Source organism: Colius striatus, chromosome 3 (assembly GCF_028858725.1).
Source record: "Colius striatus isolate bColStr4 chromosome 3, bColStr4.1.hap1, whole genome shotgun sequence".
NCBI classification, from domain to species: Eukaryota; Metazoa; Chordata; class Aves; order Coliiformes; family Coliidae; genus Colius; species Colius striatus.
Window position 1 is genome coordinate 13402705 of NC_084761.1, and position 16444 is coordinate 13419148.

At 44.9% G+C, this 16444-nt stretch overlaps 1 protein-coding gene across 1 annotated transcript in view; it reads right to left on the bottom strand.

Moving 5' to 3' along the window:
• Positions 1-14805, bottom strand: part of TTYH3 (tweety family member 3) — a 75778-nt gene extending 60973 nt beyond the window's left edge. The window contains exon 1 of the mRNA XM_061992648.1: positions 14569-14805. Within this exon, the coding sequence (XP_061848632.1) occupies positions 14569-14691 (123 nt within the window). The 5' untranslated portion in view covers positions 14692-14805. The remainder of the gene's footprint in view (positions 1-14568) is intronic.
• Positions 14806-16444: the final 1639 nt, after the last annotated feature.

Below are 16444 nucleotides of genomic sequence, written 5' to 3' on the forward strand. Positions count from 1 at the left end.
TGTCTTCATGTTGCTTTTTATTGAATGAAAGCAAGTGGTGCATAAACTGCAGAACAAAGTAGAGCAGAGCATCTGCTCAAACGCTCTTACAGAGTATTCAGTAACTGTTCTCACTTAACTCTATGCAGCATTAAAGCCACCATGATACCTCTGGCAGTAACTGCAGGCAAGTAAAGTAGCTCTTTTTCCTTTATGGATCTGAAGAACATCTTCACAAGACACTGTTAGTCTTCATTGCAGAAGGAGCTAAAGAGAGACGTTTTTTATTTTGCTGGTTCTTCCCATCATCTTCAACAATCAAACAGCTAGCTCAAGGTTTTACTAAAAAGAAAATGCAAGTCGGAATGTATATTGAGAAACAAAAGTGTGAAGAGAGAGGCCTAGAATGTGTCCCTGGTGCCCTCAGGGTTTTAATCACATTAGCTGAAACAAGGCAGCTTGCCACACTTGCACCTTGAGATCAGTAACAGGCTCTCTGTAGGGTTTACCTTGGCTTGTCAGTGACACAGATTTACCTTCTTAAAGCCCTGTTTTATTACTTTAAGGACACGTGTCATGCCACATGCATTTACATGTGCCCTTCCTCTTCCCCTCTTTTGGTGACATGGACATGAACAAAGCAGATGCTGTTCTCAGAACGTACATCACTGTATTTGTCCTTCTTCACTTGACATTAATGGGGGCATTTACGTGAGGGGCTACTTTCTTCCTAAATTCTTTGTACCCTCTATCCTTACTAGGCCCCATAATCCCGTTTATGACATACTGGTTGCTATGGAACTGATTATATTGCCACTACCTTGTACCTTCAGGTGTAAAACATCTAAGTGAAGGAACATGAGCATGTCTCTGCACACATTTAAAGGCATAGTACTGCAATCCCACATGTAATGACCAGGAGCCTTAACAAGTAAGTTTCTGGATACACAACATGACCACAAGGATGGCATCAAGTTTTCATCTGGCGTTCCCCTAAAAACCTGATCTTTTCATTTTCCTGCCACTGGTTTCCACTGTTTTGGACAGTGCCCTCCAGCTGAACAGTACACTCCCAGCCACTTTTCCAGGATGCTGGAAATTTTTCTTCAGTCAAAATACTACCTTCTTAATCCAAAGATCAGGGTGAAACAAGTGCCAAGATCATGTAACCAAGCTCCACAGCTCTGGCTGTCCCTTTGTTGATTACTGTCTTTTATAGAACAGGGATTCAGAGAGCAGAAGTGAGAAAGACAGACCGTCTCAGATCTGAGGCGCTCAACGAGACGCATGACTAACTCAGCCTGAGCTAGCAGTGCAGGACAGTGTACGTGCCTCGAATGCATAACCCCACTTGGAAGCCTATTTACCAGGGGCATAAGCACAGGGCGTTATCTGGGTGCTGTCTGGAAGTTAAATACATGACAGCTAAGAGTGCAGCATAAATAGCCTGAAGACCTCATTCCTCGTAAAGCAGCTGAGAATCAAACAAGACACTTTCCTGAGATCCCACTGGAAGAGCTCTAGATCTTTAAAGCCAGGATTATACAAGGCACCAACATCCCAAGTACAGCATTGACACTCACATGTAGTGGCTAGAACCTTCCCCAGCTGATGCTAGGTATGTATGTATGCATGCATGCTTCTGGACTCTTCCTGGCTTATAGTAGTTTCAGTCATCAGGACACTTATCTAGATCAGGCAGGACAGAAATACTGTAGTAGAAGATCCAAAGAGACATTGCACAATCCAAACCACAGCAGTACCACAAGAAGATTCTTATCCCAGAATAATGTTTTGACTAAAAGAAGAATATACAGGTTGCAGTTAACATCAAACTTTGCACCATGTAATACCTTCTTACTACAGCACTTGAACAACGTTCCACACATATCCTGTTCTAACACATGTTCCTCACTGAGAATAAAGCTGAGAACTACATTGTAGTTTCCAGCAGCTCTGAGACCTGTTTACAGTTTGCCTGTGTTCACAGCACATGGGAGAGGCTGCACACTGGTCAAGGCCTGAGTGCAGTTACACAGAAATTCTCAGAATCTCCGTTTTCCCAGGAGAAGTGACCAGTGAGCTGTTGGAAGGCAACTGCATATCAAAGGCTAGCTGAGTACATCCTCAAGGATGAGTGTCTTGTGGGACTAGTTGTAATACCAAAGAAGAGATGGCATATGTGTTTGGAAATAGCAAGCAAAGAACTAAATTGTTGGTGGATCCCATATGAGGGCACAGGTGTTAAAAAAAGTTCAGCATTCAGTACATCAGACATCAAGCAGCAAATTCCACTTTGGAAAAGAAATGAAATACAGACATGCCCGGTTTGAACTCAGACCTTGATGAGCATTCAAGGCCTATCCTTGAAACTTCTTTGTTCTTAGGAGTCTTGTATTTCATTTATTGCATCAAATAAACAAGATCACTGTTACTGAAGCCAACACAAGTAAAGCAAACCTACTAAGTTAAGGTTGAAACTCCTGCCCATAGGTTATACCTGCAGAACTACATTTCCCTGTTGGCTAAACCATTGCTGTGCTACAATAGGTACCTCTCCTCCCAAGCCAAAGTGTGGCTGACATCAGCAGAAGATGATTCAGATCTACCCACCAAACAAACTTGGATCTGCAGTCCTCTTCAACACTTAGGAACACATTAAGAGGTGAGTCAACCACAGGCAGAAGATGCAACAGCTAGCAAATAGCTATTAAATGTATTTAGGAGCAGTTACAAGACAAGCAACAGTCTCTCAGAGCAATGTTTTCCTGAGAACAAAATTAACAGCAATGAAATACTATAGCAGCCAAATGAATCTTGATAGCTGCAACAAAATCCACACAAACACCAAAAAGGTTGAAAGGGCACTGGAGTAACACACACATGTGACTCAGCAAGCAGTTGCCTCTAAGAATTTCAGACTTAAGATACAAATGCATCAACAAGAAAAAAATGTACATGCCAAGAGGGGATTAGGATAACAAGATTCCCATACCTTATCATCTTGTACTTAGGAGAGAAGGCAGTTCATAGTGTGTCCCTGCCTCCTCTTCCTAGAACTTCCAGATCACTTGAGGCAAAAGCTAAGCTGAGCTAACAAAAACAGCAGAGCTAGCATCAATTGTCCAACCTTGTTATTTACACCTCAGCAGAATCCTCTCAGCACCTACTATCACTCACAAAGCTTCTCCAAGAGCTGTCTACCAAGGCACAGGCATCAGAAGCATGTCCCAGAGTACTGCTTGTCCACACAGGGAATTTTGTCAACAGTGCTGGACACTTCATATTCATCACCTTTAATCACTCTTTAATATTCAAGCATTTTAAATGCTTTAGAAGAGTTTTGTGTTTAAGAAGATTTTAACTTGCAGCAGGTCAAACTGAAAAACCTCAAAATCCAGTTCCTGCCGTGATCAAGAAGTTCACTGCTAGAGCACTCAAACTCTTTGAGACCAGCCAGGAACTTTAGCAGGATCTTTACCTGGTTGTACTTATGAGAATGAAGGGTGTTTGTTAACTTAAATTTGTTGCTCAGGCTAATTTGCCTACTGTGGTTAGTTCAACATTTGCCACCTAACCTACAAGATTTTTGGATGTACGTTTTATACATATAGAACAGCCAGTGATCCAGTCTATTTGACCTCAGGATACCAGGGATGAAACCCTATCCTACACACGCTCTATGCACTACTCGATCTCCTAAGCAGACAATAACTCAGACTGTATGGTGAGAGGACAAGAAGGACAGACAGAAGACATGAGTCACATTCTGGAATACTAAAAGGCACACAGGAAGTGCTGTACAGTGTTTTTAAAATAGAACTCTCATCTGAAGTAAAGACTTCTGTTTAGCTACAGGAGAAGTGTCAAGCAAATCATTCCATCTTCACTGGATGTGCTATCTGTGCTTTCCACTAAATCTAGACAGAAAAAGACCCAAAACACAGCTGATCCATTTTTCTTTTCCTGGCACCTACTACAACTGATTTCCTTCTTAAGGGAGCACAAACGTTAATACTTGCCATTGACTACAAGTACTTCCAGTCTTGTGCAATACCTCTCATTTACTCAAGTACAAGATGCTCAGTCTAATCTTACTCAGGTTCAAATCCTAAGGCTAAAAAAGAGTAAATGTATCTTTTTTTATTGTATCTGTCCAAGCCCAATGACAGAAAGCTATCCCCATCCCTAGCCTTCTCCTACGTCTGTGTCTTTCAGTATTACTTGCACTAGACAGCCTGTCAGTCCAAAGATAATGGAGACCATGTTTTTAGGGTCTACCATTGCCTTAACAGTAATCATAACTACAAATAGAATTGCAACAATTTCGTCCCAGAAGTTCTTTCAAGCCTCCCCTCTAGTTCTCCTTCTGTAACAATAACAAAAAACTCAGTACAAATATTCAGAGATACCAGAAGTAGCACAAAATTCACTCAGATGATCCTAGTTATCTGTCAACAGGGGTCACCCACAAAAATTAGTTCTGAAAATTACCTTCACATTTCAGAAACAAGAAGTTACAGAATATGGAAGTTTGCTATTGATTTTTTCCCTCCAGACAACTCAAAAAAAGTACCTGGTACTTTTTATTGTAAAACACTCAGCTACTCCTTCTGGACAGCAAAATGGGCACTGCTCCCGTGACAGACACTCTCACCCCAAAAGCAAAATTCCCTCAGGTGCTAAATTTTAAGAGAGGATGCTTGCATAACCTTTCATTATATTCTCCTTCCTCTTTTCTCTCCTTCAAAGTTCAATTATTACACCTCCCAAGGAAAAAAAAAATATTTACAAGCAAAACAACTCCACCCTTTCCTCTTAGTTCAACATCATGAGGCAAGATTCAGCCAGAGGTCAGCCACTGCACACTCTCAGCTACTTACTTCACTTCTATGCCCTTCCACATCCCTCACCAAAACCCAAAACAAAAGCTCACCACATCTTCATTTGCCAAAAAGCTGTGATTTCTGCAATGGATGCAGCACAGCTTACTACAGCTGCAAATGTTCCTAGGCTCTGATAATTATAAGCCCATGGCTGGGTGTCTAATTAAAGGAGGAATGAATTAATGAGTTTTACCAAAGGCTTTTGAGTCACCATTATAATTCTCACTCTTAATCGGCATCAGGACACTCAAAGGACAGCATGATCAAGCAGGATCAAGAGCACAGAGGGGGGAATAAACCACCCCCAGCTGATGCTTCCCCCCATCACGTTCCTCTCCAACATGTCACTGTCATTCAGGCCCCGAAAGCCAGATCAAACCCAGCAGGAAAACGCCTGGGCCTTATGGACAGCTGAATACAAAAACGCTTCCTGAAGCTGCCACAAAGCACACACCAGCCTTTGAATGCTGAGAAGCGGTGAGATGCCAGGCGAGAGGCTCTGCAGAGCGCTGACTCCACCGCTTTCATTCATCCCCAGCCCCAACCCCCACCCAAGCACCAACAATTACAGTTCAGTCTCAGGCTTCCAAGGAGGCAGAAATTGAAAACACGTTTTCATTGAAGCACAGCTTGAATTTCATGAATTCCATTACTCTCAACTTTCTCAACATTTCCTGGAGTGAATACTGTAAAACAAGGGAGAAGGGAGGCAGAGCCTTATGAAAGGCAGCAATCACATGGCACCTCTCTGACCAGGTCAGTCAGAGAAGAGTCTACAGAGGTACTTCCAGCAAGACAGTGACATGAAGAAGGAATGGTCTAGTCTTAAGCGGAGGAAAACAAGCATATTCTAGACCTAAGTTTAGGGAGAAAGAAAAGTAACAGCCGTAACTATCAGAAGCTTCAGAACAGCAACATCATCCTTTACGACTACCACTTAAATAGCAAGGCTATTTCAGCAGTCCAACAGAAAACACCTTTTTGGTTGACTGAAGAAATCATAGCTACTATAACCAGTATCAAAACTACCAGTTTACCAGCTACAGGAACTTGAGCACATTGTTCAGCTGCACGAAAGCTTACCTCAAGAAAAGAGCAGGAAGCACGGCGAGGTCATACTCTCCCCACCACATTATTCAGATGTCTACTGCTCAACATCAAAGCAATTACAATCACGAAAGAAAACAGGTAGCACCAAGCAATGGGTCATTTTTTCCACATCTACAGCTGTAACCAAATCAACTTTAGGATTAAACAGGCTTGTTAATTAACACCCTATAGACAGCTTTGATACAGTTACCAATACCCTTAATGGTTCCTTGACCGACCCTCTCTTCCCCCCCAGCTTGGGCCTTATCTTAAGGAGCATTACATCATCTACTCCACTGAGTCCTCCTTGTAACAGACACTATTATGCAACTGAAGTGCCTCCATTTGGATTTTGGTGTTATTTTGAATCTCAGCGTTGAATAGAGGCTTGTTTAAATTCCCTGCATGAACAGCAGCATTTTACAGGCTGAAAAGGGTGTCCATGCACAGACACCAACACTGGCATAACAACGCGCCTGAATGTGTTATACATTTGTGAAACATCCATTCCCCACATTCCCATTTCCCTTTGTCCAGGAATAAGTCTGGCATTGTTAGGACTGATTAGCAATATCTTTCATCCCTAATTTCACACTGCAAAGGACTTTTCATGCATATGCACGTGTGGCACCATTCTGAGCCGTAACAGCCAGAAAAAGCATTTAGTCCTGACCAAGAAAACCACAATCCGAGGGTGCAGCTCCAGTTTAAGCGAGAGTAAGGAGAATGTCAGCTCTTCCCCTGGCTGGTTTCAATGCTGCTTTTACTACTGACCATAAATGCTCATTTGTTAAAATAACTTCAAAAGAGTCTGGCATACATGACATCTGCTGAAGCAGGCAACCCGATAGCCATGTGAAAGCATGCATTATTATAAATGTTACCCTCATATCCAAGTGCTCAGACAAGAGAATCAGTACAAGTATCACGACTGAGTTACACCAACTGCCATGTCCATGTCTTGCACGCTAACCTACCTTTTTTCCCCCCCCTCTCCCAAGAGAATAGCCTTGCAGCCTTAAGCACACAAATGACTACTTTGCAAGAACATGCACATTGGTGGCTTACCAAACCCTAAGACTCAAAAGCTACAAGTAGATTACTATCCAGAAATCTAAAAAAAAAAAAAAGACTTTGAAATAAAAGCCTTTGCAGCATTGAAGTGCAACTGTGTGTAGCTCTTTCACAGTTCACCTAATAGATACTAAAAAAAGCATCAGCATGGCACTGCCTCACAGTGACTGTTCACTAGATACCTGCAGACTCTTTCATCATGTAGCTAAAATTATTTATGGTTTGCAGATAAATGTGACCAACTCCTAGTTTTTCACCACTGCAATACAAACAACAGTCTAAGCCACTCCTTGAGGAGGGATGGGAAGCATTTCTAACAGGGATGGCTTTTGACTGTCGCCTGAGTGCACCCCCAGGACTAAAACTCTTGCATGAACTTGATTCCTCCTTGAGTTTAGCTCATCTGTGTTGTTAATCATCAACACCAGCTAAAACAAAGAACTGGTAGGATGACATACTCAAAAAGTACAGACAGCCCTGCCGAGAAAGGAGCAGAGTTACCGGGTTTTGGTTTTATTACTATTATTATTACAGACAACTCTGTAACATATATCAATATGATATATGACTATTTTGAGTCTTCTCCATGTCTTTAAAGAGATAATTAAAGTTCAATACAGAAGGTAATCCTGATATATTCCAAAGTTACTCAACTCTCATCTGATTCTTAGAACAAATAAATTCCCAGACCTAAGTCCCTTCCCCCAGCTATGGGAAATACATTCAGCTGAAAATAAGCCAAAGTTCTCCTACCCACTCAAGGGGAATGGGAAATCTCAATATAACTGGTGGAAAGTTTACAAGAAACAAACAAGAAGAAAACTGGCAGAGGTTAGCTGCAAATGAGATGCTGACCCCCCTCCATCTCAAGAAAGTGAAGTGAGTACAATCTTACTCAGTGCTTGCTTGCAGCCATCCAAAAGTACACTTGGAATCAAAGAACAAAAGAATGACTCCAGAAGAAGTATTAACTATCACTGCTTAGTCTTCAGCACACTGATCCTTACAGGTACAGAAGCATTCTCAGAAAGGAGTCACACAAAGCTTACCAGGCAAGCTCTGCCACAACAGAGTTTACTACCATCAACAAACAGCATGAACCACCATTTTTGGACTTCACCCTTACCAAATGCGCTGGTGAGGGGAAGGAATAAGAGAGAAGAGGTGTACAATTAACCTTGTGCTAGAAGAAGAAAAAAAGGCATTAAGAATTGAGAGGATGAAAAAAGGGGAATTGATTTAACTGACTTTGATTAGTCCTTTCTCCGGAATGCTAGTGATCAGGCTTTGCAGCTCGACACCTAGATAAGCTTCCCAAGTAGCTGTATTTTAGTGGCAAACTGAAGGTTAGAGATCCTCAATTCCACTTTCAGTTCCTGTTTGGACTCCTTTTTGCCAAAACAAATGCAAATGTCAGCTCCTCCAGACCAAAAAACGCTGGTGTACATTCAGGTAGGTGCAATCTATAGGCAGCACTCAGAGGAGGTGGATGCATTACCCATGATTTACTTCATAAATACTTAAATCCAGACCAGGAGATATAAGCTGTTACACTCATGTAGGTAAAAAAAACCAAAAAGGTGACAAGTGTTGTCTTCATGCAAAAGCACTAAGGTGCCACTACCTAACTAGACTAATGCTTTTAACTCTGGTTCTTCTCTTCCAGCCAAGACCAGCATGATACCTTCAGAACACCAGATGCTGCATAAAGGTCTCCTAAGACTGGGAAGCTCACCAGGCCTGGCAAAAGCATCTTCTCTGTGCTGTATTAGTACTTTTAGGATGAATCGAACATGGTTTACATCTTTGCACACTCACTTGCATCTCCTTCTCTCCTCTCTCCATAATGTATTCTGCATTTCTCCAAGTCACCTTTTACCCCTCCCTGTGTGTACTTTGGTCTGTGAAAAGCACACATTCAGAACAGTTACTTTTTTTTTGTCTAGAGTAAGGTAATCTACAGTCAGGGTTTCCAGAAACTGACAGTTCTCAGGAGACCCTCTGAAAATGCAGCAGCACAGCATGGGTCAGCAGAAAAGTAAGGCTGCAGACAGAAAGCTGGCAAAGGTTGACTTTTTTCCTGTCTGTATACCATATGTTGCTGCATAACTGGATGTATGGTCAACAGAAACCATTGTATATGTACTTATGGTAAAAATCTGCCATCAAATATTGTCTTGATTCTACATTTTTGGTTATTCATTATGCTGCAGTTCCCCAGCAAAGGTTCTTCCAGATCAAACAGAATAAAGCAGTCAGACTGCAGTACCGATTTGCTGATAAGAGGTATTACTGCATGGTTACTCATGCAACTGAGACTGATGAGTAAAGGGAAGATTGGATTTACCATCAGTTCTTAAAAAACTAAAAGCAGCTTCAATCTAATTAGAAAAAATTGGATTCTGCTAACAAGGGTCATCTAACCTTTCTGGAAATATAAGCAAACTAATGCTACAGCAGGATAACTGAACAGACCTTGGAAGTGGTCCACGTATCCTTGAAAGAAACCTTCAGTCTAACCCCTTTAAGACAGGCACATTACCCTCTGACTTTGAGCCAACTAGACAAAACCACGTCATCCAACTTGACTGATACACATGTTTCCAATTTACAGAAAGACGCTTGGTTTCAGAATGGAAATAAGACGCCAGTACAGTAGAGGAAGTTCTAAAACAATCTCTCTAATCCAAGTTTTTTGGCAGTTTATGTTCCATCACATTTCTCCAGCCAAGAAATACTTCCAAAGATGACATTAGCTGTTATATGCAGGGAAACAACCTCACAGAGCCAGAAAGTACCTGACAGAATTAATTCCTTGCTGAACCTCTGCCTACAGGTTCAAACACATACGCCTTGGATTAGTCTGCAAGCCAGAAAAAGGGAAGCATCATTGGGTTTACACAGCACCTTTCACTGCTAGATCCTCCCTCAATACACACACAGTAGTAGAAAAAGAATGCTGCAACACAAAAGCACTGACAGATATATGATAGGGAACTCCTGGATGACAACACTAAAAAGACATTCTCAAAACCAAGGACTAGAGCACACCCTTGTTCTTATCAATGAACAAGGCCTGGCTCCGCACCTTAATTGGTGAGCCAAACATCCAAGTTTTTTTCCAAAGCAAATACAGTTGCCATTACACAAACTCTCTGTGCATTTGCAGTTTTGATTCTCACAGAAAAAGCATGAGTCTGGTGCAAAGAAAGCATTTCATAGATGCTGGAGAAGGTTGCTTTATTCTAGCCCAATTCACATAGAACCCACATGTTTACACAGATTCAGGTCGACATTGCCATTTTCTACCAATTAAGAAAAAGTAGAAATTCAAGTCAAGGTGGTCTGTAGCTTAGCTTTCACAGCCTCTTTTCTTCTTCACTGTTTACAGGATACTTCTCAGCACACAGTGAGCCTGAAGAGCTAAAGTGTTGTAAGCTCATTTTCTGACAGTACCAAAGATATCCATTACCTGATATCCCATTACCTGTTGTGCTTATTAAAACGCTATACAGCTTTTCTACTTCTTTCCAGCATGTAACCTCCACATTACCTCAAGGCTCTTCACCCTGAGAAATAAAGTTAATTCAATGTCATGCAACTAAGTAAGTCACAAGTAGAAGTACTTACATTACTAAACAGATTATACTAGTGACAACAGCAGTCTCAAGACCATCTTACTAGTCTGATTAAATGAACTGGAAAGTAAGTGGGTAGTACTGGTAAGATCATCATCACTTGTTTAGCAGCAAAATGTATGGAGACCAGAACCAGTATTAGCATGATGCTGCCAGAAGGAACACGAGCTTTGCTCCATTTTTATATTCCCTTCACTCCAGAATTTGTGACTCACTACACAATGAAAAGGCTTTGCAGAGCACTGCAGTATGACTCAGATGAGAATACAGCCAGAATAAAACTGTTCATATCAAGATATCTTCAACCCAAATGATTCATGGGAGTTAGAAAAAGAACTGGTCTGATAAGATCCTCTATAGGGATGACACTATGGAGCAAGCCTTGCAAGCAGCACATGCAGGCAGCTCTGACAGGATTCACCAGAGCGTGCCAAACCCCTTGGAGAAGAAGGATCACAATCCCAGCTCATTCTAAATTGAAGCTCATTTTCATTCCCCCAGAAAAGGCCCCTAGTTGTACTGCTGTCCATGGCTTGTCATGACAAAAGTGAAGCATGTGAAGGACATATATATACACACACATTTTTAAACAATCAGGTCCAGAAGGGAAGGATCTGTTCTGCTTCTCCACACTCACACATGCTGTTCTAACCTAATGCAACAAGATACACTATGGAAAAAGATAAGTAATAATATCAAGAGAGAGAATTTGAGAGACAGACTAGAGTGAAGAAGGTAGCAGCCAAAATCTACAGCTGCATTGATCTCAGGCCTTGGCAATAACATTGCCATAAGTGTTTCTCATGCTTTCAGACAAAAGGAGGAAGCTCCTGTAGGTTGGTACACAATGGACACAGATGCCTTGAGACAGGCCGGTGCACAGTGGGTGTCCCTCCTGCTCTGATGACAGTGACTATATGGGATAGAACAGCATAACCAGCCATTAGATCTACATCCTTCTAGATATTCTTCATGATCTAGGGTCCATGAAGTCATAACAAAGACCTAGATTTCAAAGACCAGCAGTATGTGCTTATCTACAAGCTACACGCACTTCAGAGAGGTTTCAGAGGACAATAGCTTGTCTGCTGCTTCAAGGGAATAGTGGCTTGCACATTACAGTAATTCTTGCTAGGCAGAGGTGGAAAGCCTGTTGTATCAGTAGCCCCCTCAACTGCAGGAGCATGTAGCAGTGCAACAAGTGACATGAAAACATCCAAGCCCAAGCCACGGTATTTCACTTTTGGTTGAAGCGGGATGTTCAGTTAATGCACAAGTTCAAAGCTTATCATCAAAACACAAGTACAAAGAAAAAAAGGCAGGTCTTCACTAAAAGGTTACTAAAGAAAATGGTTTTAAAAGGAAAGCAATGTTTTCCCTTGGTCATGGGTTAGGAAATCTTTTCTGGAGAAGCAGTGAAGAATGAGAAAGGACACGTGGTTTCCTTCCTTCCTCATAAACAAATCAGAATGAGAACAGACACCGAGTTCTGCTGTATGCCTATTTATGATAACAGTTCATCTACTCAATGACTTGAAGTCACAGAAACTTTAAGGTATTTTCAGTTTAGTAAACCTAAATCCACCCTTTCAACAGCTAGGGACACTGCCTTTTCCCACCTCCATAAACTCACTGCTAGCATTCCCCACTGACCCCTCTTCAGCCACTGGAGAAGTCAATTGCAGTATGCAGTTAACGGCTCGGACTTAAGAATTGGGGTATCAACCACTAATGGAACAAAAAACTAAAAGATACATATTTTGTGCCAAGGAGATCTACAAATAAAAGTATGCAGAAGGTAAGATATAGACTTTCTTATTTTCAGGATGTATACAATCTCGACAGCTAAATACAGAATGTTCCTAAGGAAAAAGGGAGACTATGCCAGCACAGGCTGAAAATTCATAACAAAGCTAATAGAAAAAGCTAGAATTCAAACCAAAATGCCTTCAGAACAATTTAACGCGCGAGAGAGTATTTAGCATCCCAGCAACCACTCCTGGATTAAGTTTCCCTGTTTCACTGCATTAGAATTAATCTACATTGCTCTGAACTCCAGAGTCAACTTGCAGAGCCACAGCAGCTTCGTTACATAAGCAGTGACACCGATAACACGGGCTGTGTTACTGACGCCTGCTCGCCATCCCTCATCAACCCCAAAACCAGCAAAGCTGCTGCTGCTACTCAAATCGTTCTGTTTGACGACAGACACTTTAGCAATCCAGACATTTGGGTTTAGATTTGATAAGACAATGCTGATGTTAAGACTTAAAAGGCCATCAACTGCTATGCAAGAAGTCCTTAATATCATCAAGGGATGGGAGGCTGCTACACAGGAGTACAGCAGCAGAAGGTTTCAAGTCAGAATATGATTACTGTAGAAAAATTATCTGACAAATGAACACAACCCCAGACTGTTGCAAGGAATGCTTTTAGGCAATTTAAATGAGAAACAGTTCATCTGCTATCTATTGAAAGGTCAACAAGCACTCATTTCGTGATAACACACTCCCAAGAACATCTTTCCATGAACTCTTAACTTCTGATCTTCAGCATCACGTAACCCTTGCTTTAAAAGGCAGCTACCCTCTGAGGTCACAGAAATACAGTTGAGCTGCTGTGCAGCATTACAGCTGTACGTGGCCATCTTGAACTCTGCTAAGCCAAGAGAACTAAACAAATTAACAAACTGAAGCCCCAAATACAAAAGTTAGGTCAAAAGTCTGTTTTGTTTACTGGTTTAAAGATGGGGGGGGAGGGTTTATATCTACTCATTGCTTTTAAATCCATCTCTCATTTTGCTCTAGGTTCAGCCCAAAAATCTCTTCATCTGTTTAAAACAAAAGGCCAAAATACACTGCTTTCTAAAGTATTTCTAATACCTTTTACTTCCAGGATAAGCGAGAACCATTTCCATTCCCTAGCCTTTCTCTCTGCGTGCATGATAGGAGGCTGCGCATATAGGACACTGCAAGTATGTTCAGAACAGCAAAATGGTGTTTTCAAAACCAGAGACCATGGCAAAACGAGGCAGCAGAATCACTGCAGCTCTGTTCCAAGATCACAGCAGAGAACACAGATGTTGGTGCACACAGATTCACTCCACAATCATTTTAATTACGTGCCTAGCCAACCAAGCACAGAATACAGGCTAAGCAGCATTAAAAAAAACCCCAACAACAACACGGCAGCACACAAGTATTCAGCGAGCATCTTCCCGTGCACTTGATGCTAATGCTGCTCCCATGCGTTAAGTCATCTGTTTTCCAGCAGGCTGTTACTGGGCTGTGGAAAGGCACTGCTGGATCTCTGCAGGTCGCGGAGGCGCAGGGCTGGCGAGATCGACGGCGGGCGGTTATTAGCATCGGCGGTGAGCGGTTACGATCCGGCCGGGGTCATCGTGCCGGGACGGTGCCTTCGCCCGGGCAGCGCAGCTTGCGGCAGCGCGGCGACCCGGCCACGGCACTTTGGCCAGGGCCGACTCCCCTTCCAGGGGCCCCATTTTACCTTCTCCCAAGAACTTCCAGCAAGCTGGATGCAGCGCGGGGCTGCTGGCCATCCCACCGGGCGGTGATGGCCTCCTGCCCCCGGCCCAGGCTGCTGAGACTCCCCACACCCCGGCCTGCCCCGACCCGGCAGGGAAGCAGCCCCCCACCTGCCGCTGGCGGGGTGGACACGGCCCACACGGAGCAGGGCAGACACGGCACCCACCGACACCCACCCGGGAGGCCGAGGTCAGGTCCCGTCCTCTCCGACACCCCCCTACCCAAGGCGGGCCGAGCACCCTCCGCACCCTCTGTCCCGCACAGCCCGCGGCTGTACAGACGCGCCGCCCGGGCTGTGAGGGGCTCCCGCGCGGGACACAGCTCGCACACGCACACAGACCCCGTGCGGGGACCCACCTGCTGGTACTCAGCGTCGTGCGGTCGGAAGTCGGCGGCGGTGAGCTCCCAGCGCAGGCTGAGATGCGGCAGGCGGTGCAGCAGGCTCACCCACCAGGGCGGCGAGTAGCTGACACCCGCCATGCCCGCCGCCTCGCCTCGCCTCACCCCGACCCGTCGGCCATGGAGCGCCGCCACCCGCGCTGCTCCTCCGCTCGCCCCCTCGCTCTTCACCCGCGCCGCGGCTGGCGGCCCCGCATGGCCGGCACCCCCCGCCTCCTCCCTTCCTCCCTCCTTCCTTCCCTCCCGCCGCGCCGCTCGCTCCCTCTTTGTTCGCCGAGAGCCTTCACCACCTCCGCGCCCGGCGCCGCCCGCCCGCTCCCATTGGCGCCGCCGAGCCCCGCCCCGCCCCGGCCGCCGCGCTCCCTCCCGGCTCCCGCAGCCCCTCGGCGGTGTCGGGGCAGCTCAGGAGTGCTCCAGCCTTCCCGGCTCCCGCAGCCCCTCGGCGGTGTCGGGGCGGCTCAGGAGCGCTCCAGCCCCTCCGGGCTCCCGCAGCCCCTCGGCGGTGTCGGGGCGGCTCAGGAGCGCTCCAGCCCCTCCGGGCTCCCGCAGCCCCTCGGCGGTGTCGGGGCGGCTCAGGAGCGCTCCAGCCCTCCCGGCTCCCGCAGCCCCTCGGCGGTGTCGGGGCGGCTCAGGAGCGCTCCAGCCCTCCGGGCTCCCGCAGCCCCTCGGCGATGTCGGGGCAGCTCAGGAGTGCTCCAGCCCCTCCGGGCTCCCGCAGCCCCTCGGCGATGTGCTGGCGGCTCAGAAGTGCTCCGGCCCCTCCAGGCTCCCGCGGCCCCTGAGCTCATCGGTTCAGGCGGCCTCAGGAGTCTGAGGGCCGCCCTTTGTGCGCACCACTGGCCCAGCACACGGAGGTCGTCCACCCTTCAGCAGCCTGAGCGGCCTTGCTTCCCCACCACTGTCAAGACTTAGGCCATAACATGGCACCTTAGCAACTGGTCAGGTGGTGCAGATGGGGGGACGTCCCAAGCCTGGCATCAAACAACAGTTCTTTCCCTAAGACCAGCACCTTTCCCTCCAAACGAACCCCAAAAAGGATGCAGCTGCTTGGCACCTCACCTCCCATAGTGCCACTGAGGAAAGCACCATTCCCAGGCTTCAGACACCAAGATTATGTACATTGTGCAACACACTTGTTCCATCAGCACTATCTCCCTGTTCGTAAAGCCAGTGGGAAATTTCTAGCAGTACCAAGGTGTCTAAAGATACAGACAGGCCTCTCATGATTTTCAAGCGTGACAAATCTTTACCTGTTTTGCAGAGATGTGAAGTACTTTGATTCAGCTTCCAACATTTCTGCAGGCAATGGTTTGGCCTCTGCTAGACCCTGACCTGAAGCCATTTACATTGCTTCACTCATTTCACCGGGCTTGGAATTGTCATCTTGTTTTGATGAGTACCTAAATCAGAGCCGTGAATTTAACACCTAAGTATTTAAGCAATGACAGCATCTTACTACATGTTACAGTGGAGTCGTGCATAACAGAGCAGCGTGTGCTGTGCTCCCCACAGAGCCACTCAAGACCACTTTCCCAAGGATTATACTCAGATCTGATGGGAAATGCTTTTCATTTCTTTCTAAACAGAACATAACCAAACTATTTTCAGTCTTAAAGGTAAAATAAATGAGCATACCCTTGGTGGAGGGGGAGGGACACAGACGTGGACAGACGTGTCAGAAACTGGTAAGAACATAAAGACTCTGGATAATGTGAGGATAGTATAATAAAATAGAAAAGATAACAACAGCAAGCAGCAGCAATCCCTAATTCATTTGCTTTATCACAGAGATTGTACTGTCCCTGTTTCAATGGAAATGTATAAAAATATTTGC